This window comes from Motacilla alba, chromosome 18, assembly GCF_015832195.1.
Source record: "Motacilla alba alba isolate MOTALB_02 chromosome 18, Motacilla_alba_V1.0_pri, whole genome shotgun sequence".
Classification (NCBI taxonomy): domain Eukaryota; kingdom Metazoa; phylum Chordata; class Aves; order Passeriformes; family Motacillidae; genus Motacilla; species Motacilla alba.
The window spans coordinates 3,337,846-3,356,944 of record NC_052033.1 but is presented as its reverse complement, the minus strand read 5'-3'; the positions used below and the strand labels follow the sequence as shown (position 1 = coordinate 3,356,944).

Below are 19,099 nucleotides of genomic sequence, written 5' to 3'. Positions count from 1 at the left end.
CAGAGCCAGGGCACAAGGAGGAGCAAGTGCAGCTCCAGCCAGCACAGAGGCAGCTGCAGCTCTGGGCAGGTGCCTGGTGTGGTTCTACACAAACCTCCACAAAACTGTTCCCAGTCAGCTCTGCAGAACAGAGCTACAGCACTTCTAAAACCAGCTCTGAGGAGTGATATGGTCAAAGAGAATTAGCTGAAGCATCCAGTTTGTAACAGAGCATCTATTACATCCAAAATCTCAGCTTCCCTTCAGTGATTAGGACACCTGATCCACATCAGGGCTCTGCTTTGTACTCTGCAGCAGTGATGCCTTACATGAAGCAGGAATATCATAATTCACACGATTTTTCTCTCCAAGAAAAGAATGCCTGGAATTATTCTCAAGTGTATTTTGCTCAAGAACTCTCAACCAAGAAAAGAGGATTTTGGGCCTCTTTTCCCACCAAATATGCATTGATTTGCATACAATTTGTCCCAGTAACCAGATGTTTTAGAATATCATCTACTAACATGCCAGTGTTTTTGTTTGTGAGATCTACACAGTAACACAGCTTTGGCACTGCCTGGGAGGAACTTTAACAGTTCAGAATATGTTGTGCCTTTTTTTTTTTCTAAAAGCTGTACTTACAATTTCTATACCACTTCAAAATGCAATTTTCACTCTTTAGGGGTGGAGGAGGGGAATCACGGGACATTCTGTGCTTTAACAAAATTCAGAATGTAATGTAGTTCAACAATAATGAAATTATATCAAAATTATATCCTGCCTCCTGCAACTGCAGGTTTTGTGCACTGGAGAAAGACCAGCATTGTACATGTGATCTCCACAGACTGAGGGGTTTTATGCAGCCATAAGAAATATGCATCACTGTGGGCCAGATGTATAATTAGAAGATTCTTTTACACAGAGAAAGTGCCCTTTGAACCATGGTGATGGAGCAGAGTGCCAAATCCCACAGGGAATGACATCTTCTGTTTTTCCAGATTACTTCCAATGCTTGAGCTGCAATTCTTCCAGCAGCCCCACTGCCACCACAACACTTCAGGGACCCCACATGGCTCATTCCAAAATCTCTTTAAAAAGCCAAACAAAGAACTGCTCTTGCTAAATATACTGCAGAGCAATTTTAGCTGCAGCCAAACTGCCACTGACCAGGGAATTACAACAGAGCCTTTCTCCTGTGGATCCCCTGAGATGCCTAAAAGACAAACTGACATTTGAACTCAGATTATCCTGCAGTAGATACAGGAATCTTCTTTCTAACTTCCATGTCCACGTGTGTATGTGCACAGATATTTTTGAAGTGAGAGAGGGAACAGAGTCACAAGAACAGACACATCACTGCAAGAACACATATTCCAATAATCTTTTTCCCCCCTCCTCAATTTTAAAAAGCTGCTTCTTTCATACAGATTTAATAGGATTGTTCTTAAAATTTCCTATTAGTGTTTTAAATCAGTCTCTGGATATTGAGCAAAGAATGCCACAGGCTTTGACAGAGTAGTTTGAATACCAGTCATTGTAAAACACATCAATTCTAATTTCTGTATCACATTTTAGATATTAAAAGTAATTCACCACACACATACACTCCCAAGCGTAAGTGCCCTCCCTTGCCTTTCTAGCTGACTCAAGAGAGAATTAGCTCATCTTCTTTCTAAAGCCCTGGAGAATATTGTAGCCAGAGCAAGCCTTTAGTGTTAAAGAAAACTGGAGGGTCACAGCAAAGTGAACATTTCACAATCACAGTTTGAGGACACTGCAGAAGGTTTCCCTTAACACACTGTCAGATGGTAACAAGGGAAGGGAGCTGCATGCAACTCAACTGTTCCAACTTTTCATAACTAAATGCAACCAGGAGTTTAAAAAAATTAAAATATTGAATAAGAATTTTCCTCTGACCCCAGCTAGCAGCCAAAATGTCTGTTTCTCCAAAACTTTCCTCCTTTTTTCACTTAGACACATAACTTTGGTTTTGGTGGAGCCTCCTATAATTAACTGTGCTTGACTGAAAGCTGAATTTCATGTGCATGTTTGCCATTAAAGAAATCTGTAAAGAGTTACATTGTCTATCTGATAATTACTGTCCCAAACCAACACACACATGTTTCCAAAGTTCTAAAATAGCCCTTGCCATATAATTAGTTGCCATTTTGGAAACGTTAAAATGCTCAGAATTGGTTTAAACACAAGAGACTGCACAGACACTGAATTCTCTGCTCCACCAGCCCAAAGGCTCCCAGACATCTCCTGATCCCAAGAGCAGAACCCACAGCACCAGGCAGAAAAAAACTCACTCACTTGGGCAAGTTGTGACTGACAAGGGGAAGGCAAGGGAGACAAGCTCCAGGTGATTTGATCTCCTTCTTGCTGTGACCCAGCAGGAGCTGCTCCCCCTCCACAAAAACTCTGTTTCCCAGCACTTTTCTAACAGTTTTCTTAATTTGAGATGGAAATCTTAATTAGAAACACTCTTAACCACTGTTGGGGTGCTGATTCACAGCCTTCTCCTCCTCCTGTTACAGGACCACTGGGATTTAAAGGCTTAACTGACAGTCCAAAATATTCTGTTACTGCTCTGATATTCCTCTGTGGTGTCATAGTGAACCATGTCCTTACCCCCAGAATTGTCTTCTTATATTTTACATCTTTGGCTACAACAAATCAAAAAATGTTATAAGACAAATAGCTGGAAACCAAGAGTTCTGAAACTACCAGTGCAAGTTGTAATATAAGGACAGAAGGATACACTAAAATTATAAGAAAGTAGGGAAAATTTGGCAGCATAGCAGACTGCCAAAGTGAGTGTTAAAGAGATTGCTCATGCCAGAAGAATGAAATAAGGATTGCAAAGCTCAGAGGATTTAGAGAGACATTTGAATGAAATTTCTTTGCAATGGAACTTCTGACATCTCACTGGTGTCTTAGCAGAAAGTGTATCAAAAATAATTTAAAAAAGAAACCTGTGCATACTGCTAACACCTACTGACAACCAACAGCTAACACCTTGCATCAGGTGACAAATGAACTGGCTTCCACCTCACTGGAGAAGAGCAATCCCCTAGCACTGAGCTGAGGGGCTCTGCTTCTGATCCCAGCTGGGAGAGCCAGCACAGGGCTGGGATTTGTGGGGCTGGAACTCTCAGGTCCTGCCAGGCCAGGAGAGGACAAACAAAGCACCCTCACTCCTTGTACCCTAAGCACTCACGGATGGAGTTCTGGATGCTGAGAATTTCAGACTTTCTGTGCTGACAGGCTCTGACTCCCAGGAGAGCACTGCATTTGACCTGAGGCCATGGAGAAGGCTTCCTTGTTCTTCTTCACGGGTTTGGGTGGTATTTTGTAATTGGACAGAAAAGTCCTCATTGCAGGCTTTGAGTGATCAGTTATTGGGTCAAAAGTGAAAATAATTGACGTGTCATTTCTTAATTGGATAGTTTAGCCTTAAAAGACCTTGTAACAAGAGATAGTTAGACATTTTATGCCTTGCTAATGAAAGACTGCAGAACTGACTGCTGTGAGACTGTAAAAATCACCTAAGCCTGAACAGGAACTATTGTCTCACGTGCCTTCAACCCGACCTCGACAGAGGCAGAAAAAAGAAGCCGAAAAGCAGCAGCCAGCAAGTCAAGAGAATGACACTTCAAAAGGAAAGGCACGAAGGCCATCAGGCGTGCAAGCAGTGGTGTCTCACCGTGGTCTCTGTGAGCCCCCCCACGGACACGGAGAGCCCCAGCAGCACGTGGTACTGGTAGGCTGGCAGCCCCAGGAGCTGCGTGATCCGAGGGAAAGCTTCCGACGCCGCGTTCCAGTTCAGCGTCTCCTTCTCCCACCTGAAAGGGGAAGGGAAAGGATCATCTGGTGTGGGTGCACTGCTTTTCTCCTCCTCACATTGCTCCTCCACACCAGTGAGGAAGGTGTCTGAATTACCTAAGCATCAAATCAAACACTGGTCTTGGAGCATATGGGGAAAATACAAATCAAAGCTTCAGCCCCTGCCAGTAAAGTGGAGGAATCTCCAAATCCTTGTTCTGATCCAGGGAAGATGTGAACTGCACTTTCCTTTGCCCAGGCACTTTTGCCTACATTCAGAAAACAAGTTTCTTTCTGCAGTTTCATTCTGTGCTCTCTCCCACCACCAGCTACTCAACAGCTGGTCCAAGGACAGACCTGCCCCAGGAAAGGCCAACACACCCTCCCAGCACCGACGATGCTGATGATCAGCAGCCCCACAGACAGCAGAGGACCACAGCAGGCTGAGGATCCCCCAAGCACAGAGCTGGGTGTTCCTCATACCCATCAGGTATCACAATCACCACTCAGGAATGAGGTGCTCTCACTCTCGCTTTAACTAGAAAGTCCATCTTGGAAAACTGCTGCAACTAGAGCTTTGTTAAAACAATACAACTCATCAAAAACTATCATCATGATCAATGAGGAAAAAAATATGTTCATGCATATTCACAGGACAATTCACTGAAACCCTGACAACACCATAGACATATTGGGCATAAAAATTACATCAGGTTGCTTGGTTTAGATGAAACTGTGTGCATTTATCTTTTCCTTTCACTGGTTTAGGACATTTTTCAATACCTTACCTTGGAAATATCCTCTCTAGCTCTTCTCGATGAGGGATGTGTGGAACTGGAGGATGGTCAAAGTGCAAAAGAGTAAGGAACACAGATCCTGCATGAGCTCGGAATTTATCTATTTTTTCAGCTGACTGTTGAGCCAGCCAGCACATAATCTGCTTGCAGCTATAAAGAAGAAAACAATTAATCAGAAAATTTAAGCAGTAGAATGTGTATTTAGATTTAAATTGTTTCAGTTAAATGAATAAGAATGATCCTGCTAGGAAAGTATTCTGGCTTAACTCTTCAGAATGAACACTCAAGTGATTTAAGACACCCAGATGGTGATAGAATCCTGAGGCTTTATCTCCCACAGATCAATCAACCAAAAGCCAGCATGACATTAATGTTAGAGAATATTTTATCCACCTTTTACACATACTGCCCCACCCTTCATCCAAAAAGATAACAAAGTGATTTATGGCCTGGCTGAACTGCTGCATTTCAGATGGAAATCGAGCAGAACTTTGAGAAAAGCACATTTTGAAGTAGAAAACTGCCCACATAGCAGAGGACAAAGTCTCTTCTACATCTCATATATTCCAAGTAAATCACTTCTTCAATTCTGGCTAGTTTTTAACAACATCTTATTTTGTTTATGCTCACAACTAAATTCACAGCTACAACACTGTATCCCACAAGGCCCTTAATCCTTCAGAAAGGGCCACTAATGACAGTAAAACCAGCTAAAATTCCTTCACTTACACCAAGGCCCAGAATATTTACAAAATGGGATCCAGCTGGCAGGAATGCTTTTCTCAGTTCCATGTGGACAATCTGTGTCTAAAGAGCTGAACAGGAGGAAGCCCCTGAAAATGGGCACTAGTGAGCAGTGCATTCTTAGAGAATCCAGTACTTTCCTTCTAGGTGTCCTTCAACATTTGGGGGTTTTTAAATTAAATCCCAAACCATGTATATGTTCACCTAACCATTGGCACACTCTATCTACAAACCAATACCACTAGTAGGAAAGTTTTACTGCAGCTCAAGCTATGTTTTAAAAATGTACTTATTATTAGTTCTTTTATTATTAGGAGTACCATATCATGAAATTAAAAAGCAGGAGCTCCGTGTAAATTATTTTACTTTATTTCCTTACTAATAATTCTGCAAAGAAACGAATCCAAACTCATGCTCACATCTGATCACATTCCAAATTAATGATGTGACACTCTGGGTAAGCACAGGCGAGTTTGCTTTCTGTTTCAGTGAGCACTGCTGGGAAGCACCACAGAGGAGGCAGGTTCAGCCCAAATCCCACAGCTGTGCTGCCTTTCCAAGGTGGGATTGCCACCCACGTTCTCCCAACAAGGATTTCCCTCTGCAAACCAGATGTGACATCCTCCCCATCTGCCTGGGCTTGGTGCACTTCTGTCAAAGTTCTGTCACACTCAATAAAGGAGGAGCCCAGAGTGTCCCAGCACTGCAGGGCTGGATGGAGCTCAGGAGCTCAGACACAGAACAGAACGTGACATACATGCTGGCATTGATCAGCTCTGCCTCCTTCTGCACCAGCAGCAGGGTCACCTCCATCAGGCTGGTCATGGCAGCCTCCCGCACCCTGCGGAGACACAGACAGGTCAGAGCAGCTACAGCAGCACTTGTTTCAATAAATACAGCTTCAATTTCATCAGCTGGGTGAAGACACCAGCACAAATTCACAATAACAAAAGCAATGACCTCTGAGAGCAGCTCCCATATTTTGGGAGGACAAGGAGTGTCCCTCCCAGCCCCACTGTGTGAAACCAAGCTCACACTGCACTGAGGGTCCAGCAGTGCCCTGCCCCACCAGCCTGGTTTTCATTCCAGATGTCACCAGGCTTATTCTTTACTTTAATAAGGTTAAAACTGATAATGATTAGTTCTATTTCATGTGCAAGCAGATGTATTTAAACTTAAGTGCTCTGTCTGCTTCAAATTATTTTTTGAAAAGGTCAGCCCACATTTTGACAGTCAGACGTTGAACTCTGTCACATTCTTGTAAATTTTCAAGCTTAATATTTCCAACATTAAAAACAAATTGTGACTCAGAGTGAGTCACATTTAAGTCAAATTGTGACTTAAATCTCTATGCTAAACAATAATTATTTCATGAAAAGTTTGACCAAAGTAACACTAAATTGTGCTTGAAGTGAGTCTTATCTAGATAATGATCTGCTCCCTTCAAAATGTCTAAATACAATTTTTTTAAAAAGTGTAATTTCAATTAAAAAAACCATCAGAATGCTTGTTTTAAACCATGTCTTGTCAATCCATGAGTTTTTAAAGGTGGTTCCTTTCTTAAGACAAGGGCAATACCTCAGTGGGTGGCATGACCCTGCACAGGACCAGGCCCAGCACGTTCACTACGTTGGTAACTCAGAGTAATGTCATCCTTTCTCAGGAATAATTTTTAAAAAAAGAAAAAATAATAAATATTTGAAAAGGCCCAGCAGCCTTCTATGAGAATACTCCTCTTGCTGCTTACCAAAACAACTTCAAAATAGTTGCAGGTGCAATCTAAAACTGGGTGGGACATTTGTTACAATGGTAAAAAAGGTAAATTACATCATTTTTTCCAAAGCAGCTTAAAACAAGTCTGGCAGTCTTTCATCAAGGTTATGTTTTACTAGTTTTTTGTATCATATCTGACTTAGATATTCATGTCTACCACCTGTAGACAGCTCAGACATGTCCCAGCAAACAATCTGTCAAAAGAAAGGTAAAGTTTGCATATGCAGAGTAAAGTTGGTGAAACTTTCCCACGACTCTATTAAAGAAAGACAAAAATTACACAAAAAAGACAAAGTCTCTCCAGAGAAACAGCATTTCTCTCCATATCTTTCCATCTTATTCACTGGTTTAGAAGAAACAGAATGAGAGAGTACTGATATTTGAGAGGACACAAAAGCCTACAGCAGCCAAGAGTTTGCCATGAGAAAGGATCCCCCTTCCCCCTCTGATTTACATGTTTCTTGACTCACTTTTGGCAGGAATTGCCCAAAGAAGCTCAAAAAAAAAGTATCTGGTGCTCAAAGCACTTTTGAATCTTAATGGCTGTTGGGAATTTAATTTCCTCAGGATTTCTTTGAAAGTTCCACTGTGTTTTGTTCTGTTTTGAAACGAAGACACAGAAAAGGATAAACAAGAGTTGTGGAGAAGTGCAGCGGGTGCTCTCAGATGTGGAAGTTGATTATTACACTTATTGTTACCTAATTACACTCAGCCAGGTGCTCATCTTCCTCAGTATCTCCCCTGGCTTTGAAAACACAAAGCTCAGTATCTCTCCCTTTCCTCTGCCTCCCCACCCTGTATTATTTGTATTATTGCATTTTCTGTCAGCTGCAGCCAGCCCTGCCTTGTGTTAGAGACACATTCACCTCCCTCCTGCTGCTCTGACAGCAGGGACAGCCAAGCTCCTTCCTTGTGCAAGCTGCAATGGCCTGCTCCTGATCCTCAGCTTTGCATCCTCATTTCCCCTCCTAAGGAAATGGCAGACACCTCCTGATCTCTGAGTTTGTGCCCCGTGTTACAATTTCCCTGTGGGATGCCAATTTGACCAGCTGAGAAGCTGGATACCACTGCAGAAAACAGGGAAACACTACAGGAAACAGGGAAAACCCAAACACACAAACCTCAACTAAGGCTGAGAGCAGGCTGGATTGTTTGTCCCATGGACTTTTCCATCATGTTTTTAAATATTGCAGTGAAGTGCTAAAGGGACAAGGCTGGCCAGTCACAGAAGTGCCCAGTGATAACATAGCACAAAGTACCCTTCCTCTGCTGCAGAACTGACACTTCCCTTCCTGTGCAAAGACAGAGAAGCTATTTATAATTTTCATATATATATATATATATAGTATAATATTATATATATACATGATTTATATATAAATATGACATATTTATATATTACATATACAAACATGATTTCATATTTATCTACATAATATGTTTTATATATTATATAATCTTATATAATTTAATATTTAGAATTATTGCTGCCTATTTATGAATATTGCAGCCTATAATTATTGCATTACTGGAACAGGTGAGATCTGACAGTGCCAGTGACTTGCAGGCACAACCTGCAAGGTCTGACTGTGCTCTGACTGCTCCTTGCCCATGATCACTGGCAAGGATCAATCCAGCATGGGGCATCTTGAAAAAACAGCACAGTCACAAGTTTTCTTCCTCCACAAGAAGAAAGGGTTACAGGCTGTGTGCAGCAGCTCCCATCCCACACGGTCATTACAAATGTACTTCACAGCACCTGCCCTAATTAGGTTCAAGCCTAATGAGGATCCTGGAAAGGAGAATGGCACTGTAATTAACTTATTTTTTCCTGTTTTAAAGCAAACCCAGGGCTAGCAAATGAAATAATGACACTGAAGTTAAGACTGAGTAGGACAGAGCTCTGAACAGGACAGAACAAATCTGAGCATGACCCAGAAGCTGCCAGGTGGGCAGGATGGGTCACCATGCTGGGCCTGGCCAGGGATGGGCACAGCCACTCTCCTGCTCATCCACCACTGCTGAGAACACCCTTCAAGGGAGAAGGCAGAGACTGTTTAAAGTATTTATTTCATACAAACACTCTGCACAGATATGACTGACACCAGCCACTCAAACACTCCATGTGAGCCAGGACTGTTAGACAAGAACTTCTTCAACAAACTGGGAAAGTAACAAAATGTTTCCAACCGGCAGAATTATTTCTTATCAGTAGTTTTCAGGCACTTGCCCCTTCCTGCCTGGCATGCAGCAAAAGCAGAGCCAGACAGTAGATCTGAACTGTCAATAGGTTGTTAATTAAAATCCTGAACATACATCTCTGTGCCCTGAGATACTTCATGCAGCTGCCAGACAGGTCAAATACATGTATTTTACCACTTCATTACCATACACAAACAGTATCACCCACAGGTTAAACAAGGCTGATTCTTCGTATCTAAAAGCAACATACACCTGCACATTTTAAATTAAAATTATGGATTCAGACAACAAAAGTAAGCAGCCTTTTCAAAACCAGCATTTCACTCAAAATCAACTGCTAATAAATAAAAGACAATTAAAATTACTCTATCACATTCATTTACAGAGTTCATGGCTTCTCTCTACTGAGTGTTACTGCTCTGAGGCTTCTACACAGCATCAAAAGTATTTTAAATCTGCAGATACTGGACTTATTCCTGAATTAGGATAATTCAATTTTTTTCATTAACAAGTACTACTTCAGGCTGGGCCCATTTTGTTCATAAATAGGTGCAGAAAAGCACCCTGACAGGAGAATATTTGGTTTGTAAGATCCATATTCCTGTGCTGTGCAATTCTACAGGATGGCATGAACAACATGAACTCTTCATGATCTCTCCCATTCAAAGCTGGCAGGAACTTCCAATCAGTAAGTGCTGACACATCCCCAGTTAGAGCTTCTTTGGAAATGAAACACAAACCCAAAGAAGGACACGAGCCTCTACAGTCAGGAATTCTGAAAGTGCCTTTCCAGATCACTGTTACTGAGGGAATGCAGAGCATTCAGAGGAATGCAGTGTTACACATTCAATCTTCTTTGTATTAGGGGGACCTTGAAGACTGAGGAATGCCATGAAAATAATATGACTAAGATCTTATTAACCTTATTAAGTTCACTAAATTCATTAATCTACCTATGCTACAGATTTCCCATCAGCAGACATATTCCTATAGACTCATGATTTATTCTTGCAGCATCGTATCTGAATTCATTGAAACCCTAAACTCACAAAAGATGTGGTGATGCTGCAGCTCAGTTAGAGTTTTTATCCCTCTCAACACGTTATGCAGCTGCTCCCTCTCCTGGCAAAAAAACCCCACAACAGCAAGGTGCAGCAGGAGAGATCAGGCAGGACCAAATGTGAAGTAATGTTTCAAATCCCTGGTTTGCAACCGAATACATTCGTGGTATTCACTAAAAGGAACTAACGTCACCCACAGAACCAGAAAAAGGTTTAAATTCCGTTTTGAACATATCAGTCCCCATATTCCCAGCTCCTGAGCAAGGACAAGCAAAACTTGTCAGCCTCACTTTCTACTTCTCTTCCTGCTGTGCATTCCTAATTCCTACCTAGGCTCAAATCTCCAAAGGCCTGGAGCTCCTGTTTCTAAGAGGTTTTAAAAACACATCAGCTTTTCATTGGACACCAAAGTGGCCCTGGATTTTACCCCACCTTACCATCCTCCAACGTCCCCCCGGCTGTCGGTGGTGTAGTCGGTGACGCCGGTGAGCAGCGTGGCATAAATCTGATCAACGTTATCCCTGCACACAAATTCCTGCTGGCATCCATCTCCCTTCACACCCACTGTCTGGCAAACCCTTCCAAAAAAAGAGGAAAAAAAGGGATGGGAGGCAATGGAGAGCAAGCTTTGTTATGTTGGTTAATAAAATTCACAACAGCTGAAACGTCCACTGCAGATGGAACGAGGAATATTTCTGTGCTGAATTTGACCTGGGGATTTCTGAGCAGTGTTTGGGTTCAAAGGAACACTGGCAAAGCTAAGATCTCAGCAGGAAAGTACATTGCTTTGCTTCCTTTACCTGTTTTTTCACATTAAACTCTCCTCTAAAATGCAGAGAAAATCAAAGTACTCCAGAAAAGCTTTCACATCTATAACACTACAAAAATGAACTTGCTTCAGTATCTGTCAGTCTCTGAACTCTCCTTAAAATGAAATCACCAAGAAGAGCAAAGGGGCAACACAATGTGCATTGAACCTGACATTAAACTTCTTTACCTTGAAGACACAGGGGTTTTAGCAGTGGAACAGTTTAAGAGCATAAAATATTAATGTATACTATTAACTGCTCTGTGACAATCAACATAGAAAATATTCCTTTAAATAAAAGGCACCATTTCTTAAAATCAATTCAATCTCTTTAAGATTGTGGAAAAACATATATTCTTCCTCCTCAGTATAGTCTTCCTCCTCAGTAAAGCTCATTAAATTGCAGCCCATGAGAAAGGCAAACACTCTGGGCAGTCAGTTAACTGATAAAAAACTGACAGCACTATCAGAGCTGAAGTCCAGAGTCAGGTGTGTGGCAATTCTCTGAATTAAAACTAAACTGGGTAATGGATAGGCAGTCAAGATGTGTGTGACTGTAACTGATTTCAAGACTCATGCTCCCAGCAGAATGAACAGGAAAAAGCTTCTACAGAAAGATTTAAAATTAGACACAAGCAGGGGTGAGAAACATACTTTGCAATTGCTATTAAGGCATCTCTCCTGGCTTCAGCAAAGCTCACATCTTCAGGGGAAATGATTGTAACTTTTTTTAGACCTTCCAAAACCTGAAAAAATACAAAGAATGAGATATATAAACCCAAAGTATTTTTTACTATGTTAAATTTAGATATCACAGTAAAATGAGTTCAATCCTGTGTGAAGGAACCAAGCAGCCAGCAGAGTTTGGATTCTCACCAGGAGAGGCCTGTGAGATTTTACACAACATCACCAGAGTACTACTCAGAAATTCATATGTATTTCTATCAGCTCTTCTTGTTTATGGCAACAATATATCCAAAAAATGTGAACAACAGGCTGAGTTTGCATTCTGTCTGGGCCAGGGTAACCTTATGGAAATACCACTGCTGTGGCAGAATTGTGCCCAGGGGCAAAAAGGCCTCTGCTCTCTGCTGCAGCTTTTTAGATGTTCAAGGCACTTGGGTGTAAGTTTCTACTAAAAGAATGTATTTCTATTTCACTTTGTGGCTTCATACATCTCAGTTTCTCCAGGGGTTTCAGTTCAACCCCTGTAGCAAATCTCTCTTCCCCTGGCTCCTCACCCCCCTCTCCTCTCTTCCCCTGGACCAATGTCCCACAGCAAAGGGATGAGCCAACCTCAGGCTTTCCATTACCACTACTAAAGCAGGACTAAACATTAATTATCAGAACTATGGCAAGCTCAACTCATGATGATTTTCTGTGCATTAGCATTCAAACCCCTTTGACAAAGACCTTTAATTATGGTCATTATTATTTATTTGATCACTGTCACAGGTTTCACTCAAAATGCCCGGTGCCCTCTTCTCATTACAATGATGCTCTTTTCTCACCTGCTGGAGCCTGCCCTTCAGCAGAAATCTTGGAAGGGCCCCAAGAGCTCGTGAAAAGCCACAACGAATCATTTCCTCTGTGTTTTGTAGTTCTGAAACGTACTGTGTCACCAGCTCATCTGGAAAAAATACAATTGCAGAGTGAAAAGCAACCACCACATCGTTAGAATTTCATATTTGGCTAAGGAAAAAAAAAACAAGGAAAAGATCCCCTAAACAAAACAGCTGGAAAATTTAGTAATTTGCTAAACTAAAATGCTGAATACAGGAAAAAGATAAATTTTAAGATGTTCACTTTTACATGAATGAATTCATATTTTCTGTCTAAAAATCTGTATTTATGCAGATTTTAATACAAACTTGTATTTATACTAAGCCTACTTTTTCAGAGAGAGAAAAGACAAACTTCTCAAAGAGTTATCAATTTTTGACATCCAACTAGTAAGTATAAGCAAATAACAAATAACAAATTTCTGGCTAAGCACAGGGGAGCAAGTTCTTTTTATATTTATAGGTCTCCATTTTTTATCACTGGGTAAGTGTTCTGTGTTAGGCAGGAGATCCCCAGGTTTGTGAATATCAGTTATTTTACACAGTTTTCCCTCAGAAAACTCCTGACTGGAGCCCTGTTTTAGCACACACACAGATCATACCTAAACAGTGATAAGTTTTCAGATCATTTTTCATAAATGAAGTTGGGTGTTTTGGAGGAGAAAGCTCAAGAAGAAATGCCCCCTTTGGTTCCATGCACTGGCACGGGACACAGTGGGGACAGAGACCCTACAAACAGCAGCAGAGTCAAAAGGCACAGAATAAACCCAGAATAAACCCAGCTGGGCATGGAAAAAGGATCCTCAGCAAACACGTAAAGTGATATCAAGGAGAAAATGAGGGTGTACAAAAGTTAAAAAGAGGAAAAGTCAGGAACAGGTTCACATTTCTGCTGCAGTGTTTATCTCAGACTTGCAGCCAATACTTCCTGTACTCAATTTTTCATGTTAAACTCTCCTGTAAAATGCAGAGAAAACCAAAGTACTCCAGAAAAGCTTCTCCAAGCCAGCTGCAATGAACACAGCTCAAGGTGGTCTTATCAATCCTTATCAATCCTGTTACTGCACAGACACTTTTTAATCCTCAAAGAAAAAGAACCAGAGATCCTGGGGAAGATTACATAATTGTGCCAGTGCTTACTGTAATCTAAGGTTGAAATGGTTGAGCAATATTTGCTAGAGGAAGAAAGAAGAGTTGCCATAAGAAACTCCCCATTCATCACAATTCATGAGTGTTTCTTTGAAACCCCAATGCAAGGGACAGGCCCCAACTTGTCCCTCCCATCAGCAGCCCAGCTCCCTGGCCAGAGGTGAGCAACACCTCCTGATAAGCACATTTATTTCAAACTTTCCAAACCACCAGGGTGTCAGGAGTCCTGAGGCCACAGGAGGATGCAGTGTTTGCTGTGACAGCAAGAAGATCCTGAACAGTGAGGCTGTGACAGTCTCCACTTTGAGTGATGTAAATTTAAGACAGACATTTTAGCCAAATGACACAGCAACCAGCAAAAAACAGCTCTTTACTTATAACCACTCAGTAATTATGGTGCAAACTGTAATGCAAATGTTAATATTCTTCTAAAGAGCCTTCAGCTGCAGAAACCAACAGGGCCCGTGAAGTGTCTACAATATTAATTCCACACAACCCATCCTGAAAGAATATTAAAAGAGCAAGTCAGCAAAACCAAAACAGAACACACAGGAAAAGAAAAAACAAAGAGAAGGTCAAAACAAACAGAGGCAAAAGTAGTGATTCAATAAAACTGCAGCTTCATAAGGACAAATTCAGAATGTCAAACTGCTAAAGCACCCTTGATTGGTGTTCTCATTTTAATCATCAAGCAACACTGAAACTCTGGTTAAATTTTACCAAAAGCTTTTTTTTTTTTCCCTAATCCCCTTGATCATGTCCAGTCCTGCTTTAACTGACTTATCTAAGGCACCTGCACTGAGCTGAATGTCTCCTGCACTGCAGCTTCCACTCATGCCCACATCCATCACACACCCTGGGAGGACTTTTACTACTGGATTTCAATCCCACAACAGACAGGCATGAAATTTGTCCATGTTATCAGTACAGAGATTAAATACATTTTTTTTTCTTTGATTGTTTTTTTTAAAAGATGCTTGCATGTGTAATGGCACTTCTGTTATCATGTGTGGAGCAGGGTCCAGGGCAGCCAAGGTCAAATAAAAGGCTACTCAAGATGGAGCTGACCAGAGAGTTTTCTAGAACAGAAGAATTGTCATTTCACAATTCTACTTCAGAAAATCCCATAAGAATTTTATCTGTATCTACAAATTTGACCGAATTGTGTCCCTAGACCATCACAGCCACATTGCCATGGTCCCTCCAAGCACAAGGCAGATGAAAAGTAAACCTCAAATCCAGGAAAAAAACCATGAGGCTTCAGAGGGGTCTACATCTGCAGCCTGTGCTTCCAGCAGATCCCTTCTCCTTCCTGACTTGGGCACCTGCCTGAGTTTTCCAGTCCACTTTTACAGAAACTTGAAACTTCATCCTTACATGAAATTTGCCCTATCACCTTCTTAACTCGTTTTTAGTTTGTTTGTTTGACTCAGCATTGCCTCCTCCTGCCCAGCACGTTCTGGTTTGACACATGAGCCTTTCCTGAGGTTGTGGGGATTTTATCTGCTTTGGGACCATATCACATCTTCCCATGCTGCCCACAAAGAATCTGGCAGGCAGGGCCAAACTCCAGCAGGGAAAGGGCCATTTTGGGGTTTGGTTTGGTTTAATTTTTTTGTTTGTTTGTTTTGACAAAGATTTAGCACTATATAAAGTTTTCAAATCAGGTCAGGCTGCTTTTATAGTTCACCCCCAAAGTCTTTGGGGTATGGACTGCGTGTAAATACATATGGGATCAATACCAACATCATTTTGGGAACAACTCTGAGACAAATAATTAATAGGTATTTTGTGACCTGATTTAATAATGGCAGGAAATAGAGAAAGGAATCAATATTTTATTAAGCATATGTAAGTTCACGGTCATATTTAGAAAAACAAGAATATAATTGTTGGTAATTCTTAAAATATTTATCTGTACAATCCAGCAATTTGTCTCTGATGGACATGATATAATCTGATCCTTGAAAGGAAGACAGGTACAAGAAAAGCAGTATAAAAAAAAAGATGCTGATTCATACACCCCTAAGAGAAGTTTAAGCCTCCTCCTGCACTGCTGATCCAAACACAAACACATGAGCTTTCACATGCATTTTTACCAGAACTCTGGGTGTCCTTCTCTATCCTTTTCTTATCCCTTAGCAATTCTCCTGCAAATCAGCCATGATCTTTGCAGAGTTTATCAAAACAGGATGTGAAAAAGATTCACTTTGTTATAATTTAGGATTTTAGAAACGCACAATCTTTGGTTCTTTGTTTTACAGTATGGAACAGAAAAGCAACATAAATTTGCCTCATTATGGTGGCACCTTCTACTCACCTCAGTCTAAAGCCAGCATTTAGGAAATGAGACATTTCCTACACTTCCAGATGTCATTTTTCAGACAACTTTCAGCTGCCAGTTATTTTTCCTGAAGAATTTGAAGTCGTTTTAAAACCAGTGCTGCCCCCTCCCCATTCTGTGCAGTCCCTCCAAAGTGCAAGTTTGCTGCAGCCCAGCACTCTGTGCCTCCACGTTAAACATGAATCATTTACCCTGCAGAGCTGGATCAGCTTCTCCCCTCTCGTTGATGTAAAATTCATTGCACAGAGCAGCCAGTGCAGACACTGCAGACTCCTGCAACAAAGCAACAGAAATGCATTTACTCACCTCATATCTTCTTAGAATTTTTAAGGAAAAATAAAGTGGATTAAAAAAAATTCTTTCCAGATACTGGTATTTCCTTTCTTCTTATTTCTTCCCAATACTGGTTTAGTAAGGAAACTCATGTAAGGAAAAAACAGATTTTCATCTTATTCCTCCAATAGGACCAGTCAGCTAAATCAGCATTTAAAACAATAACAGGAATGTATGAAATGTATTTTCAGTTCAGATGAAAGACCTCCAGGATGACACAGCATCACAAAACACACAAGTCATTATTTCATCTTATTTCACCTTATTTCATATATATCCATATCCTGATGCCAGACTGACAAGGAACAAACCCTATTTCCCCAGGGAGCTACAGAAAGGAAACACAGAAAAGAACATGGGCTGAAGGTAAGAAACAAAAAAGCCCAAACATCCAGGATCACAGGCCTTGTGTCCTAATCTTAATTGGCTTAGAAAAGGATCAATGGTTGTGTATGATCCCTGAGCCTCCTCATTTTTAGAGTGGTTTCAGTTACTGATACAGAACACAAAAGAACTCAGCTGCTGTTTCAGAAAGCACAGAATAGAACAGGTAATAGAATAGAATTTAATAGAATACACAATAGAATGGAATTTATGGCTGAATTATACTTTTCAGCTGATAATATAATGTTACCCAAAATTATAATAAATTTGAAAGCACACAAAAGCTATGCATTGTTCACTTCATGTTAGCTTATTAACACTCATGTTCTCCAGGTACAAGAAATCTCAGATGTAACACAGAAATCCTGCCCAGCTGATTCATTCTGCCCTCAAAGACACCTCAGACAAGTTCTCTATGCAAAATCAAGGACTTGAAAGAAAACCAGCACTCACCTAAACAATATTCTGACTGCCACAGGGATAATAGTAACAAAATATGCAGAATTATCCAACTGCTGTGGATCAGGGACCTTTAAAGGCCAAATTATCCAACCTCTGCCATGGGCAGGGACACCTGGGACCAGACCAGATTGCCCAGATATTTCACTTTCTAAATGAAATGTTTTTCACCCTAAATGTATGAAGTTAAACTGGAATACTGTATGTCAGAAAAAGAAGATTACTTTTCAACATCTTAAGCATTGCCCTTAAAATATTTCTCTCTAAAACAGAAGCAGAAATAAGTGAGAATTGTCATTTGCTAAATACACTTTGCCTGGCTTTAAGTGATGTTTACCAAGCAAGTTAAAATTCTCTGTAGCCTATAATTAATTCTTTTAAGCTTTTGGTTTATAAGTTCCAGTTATAAGGCATACCAGCACTTTGAATAAATTGTTAATGCCAAAAGAATATCCTAAGAATTCAAATGTCTTTTTTTCATTTCCTTCAGTGATTTGGATACAACTCCATCCTCCTCTGTCTCCCAAGGAAAGCTTTAAAAGATGAGGTGTGAGATAACTGAAATGTCTTTTTATCTTATTACTAACAGCTAAGACAATGAACACAGTGTGTTAAATTCAGATTGTCTGAAAGCTCTAGCAGGGCAGACAGAAATTGCCTTTATGATTCAGCAGAGATCAAACTGCCATGAGTTTTCTTGGGAAAGTTAAGGTGAACAACTGGAGGTGTTAAGATGGTGTAAATAAAACAGCACGAGACATATCCATCAATGGATTTAAAATTCTGAATCAGAGCAGTCTGAGAGCACAGAAAAAGGATTTGCAGCAGAGCTTCATGGAAAATTTAAGCTCCTTGTCCTGAATAACCCTGGTAACTCACAGCAATGCTCACAGAGTGCCCGTGGACATCATCCAGAGCATTTTTAGTTGTCACAAGAATTCTCTGCAGCCACACATATTACAGGTACACCAAATCAGAAGGAAAGTACCCTCTAAATGTAACCACAGAACCACCAGGGAGCAGCTTCCAGCACCATCAGCAACTTCTCACCCTGACCAGAGGTACAGACAGGAACAACCTTTGGGATAACTGCCCAAGTGGTAACCAGAAAGGTCCACTGGAATCTTGAGGAATTCAAAATGCACTTTTATAAATACCCCTTCTCACACATCTCAGAAACATGCATTCAAGAACCCGTAAAATCCTATGGATACATCACCAAAGGAAAGCAAAAGCATTTCTAATTCTGTATTGAATGTCACCACATGAAGGAGGAGAAATCCTTGTACCTTTATATGCTGTCGTGCAGCACTGGAAACAAGAGTGAGCTGTCTCAGGCTGTCATTTATTAACCACTGCCAACCACCTGCAACAGCAAGGAACACAAACAGCTTTAACTTTCTCAACTTCAATATTCTCTATTTAATTTTTCCATAGACCAGCAATTACCAGGTCAACCTGTGTCTTTGGTTTTCCAAACTAAACCAGGCTGTGACTCCCAGCAGAGCTATTCCAGTCTGGATTACCATGTCCACAGTGACCACCCCATGCCTGGTGATGCTGAGTACTGCACATTTTATTTATTGTCAACAGCTAAAAACTAAATCTTGAAATTGCATCAGCATCTGCTGCACTATTTGTCTCTTTTTGGTATTTTTTTAATGTGTTAGACCACC

General features: G+C 40.9%; 1 protein-coding gene across 1 annotated transcript in view; it reads right to left on the bottom strand.

The window, feature by feature from the left end:
- Positions 1–19,099, bottom strand: part of TBCD (tubulin folding cofactor D) — a 121,734-nt gene that overhangs the window by 17,359 nt on the left and 85,276 nt on the right. The window contains exons 26-33 of the mRNA XM_038156786.1: positions 18,713–18,789; positions 16,439–16,520; positions 12,704–12,822; positions 11,847–11,938; positions 10,822–10,962; positions 6,106–6,189; positions 4,596–4,754; positions 3,689–3,827 (exon numbers count right to left, since the gene is read on the bottom strand). Coding sequence (XP_038012714.1) covers positions 3,689–3,827; positions 4,596–4,754; positions 6,106–6,189; positions 10,822–10,962; positions 11,847–11,938; positions 12,704–12,822; positions 16,439–16,520; positions 18,713–18,789 — 893 coding nt within the window. The remainder of the gene's footprint in view (positions 1–3,688; positions 3,828–4,595; positions 4,755–6,105; positions 6,190–10,821; positions 10,963–11,846; positions 11,939–12,703; positions 12,823–16,438; positions 16,521–18,712; positions 18,790–19,099) is intronic.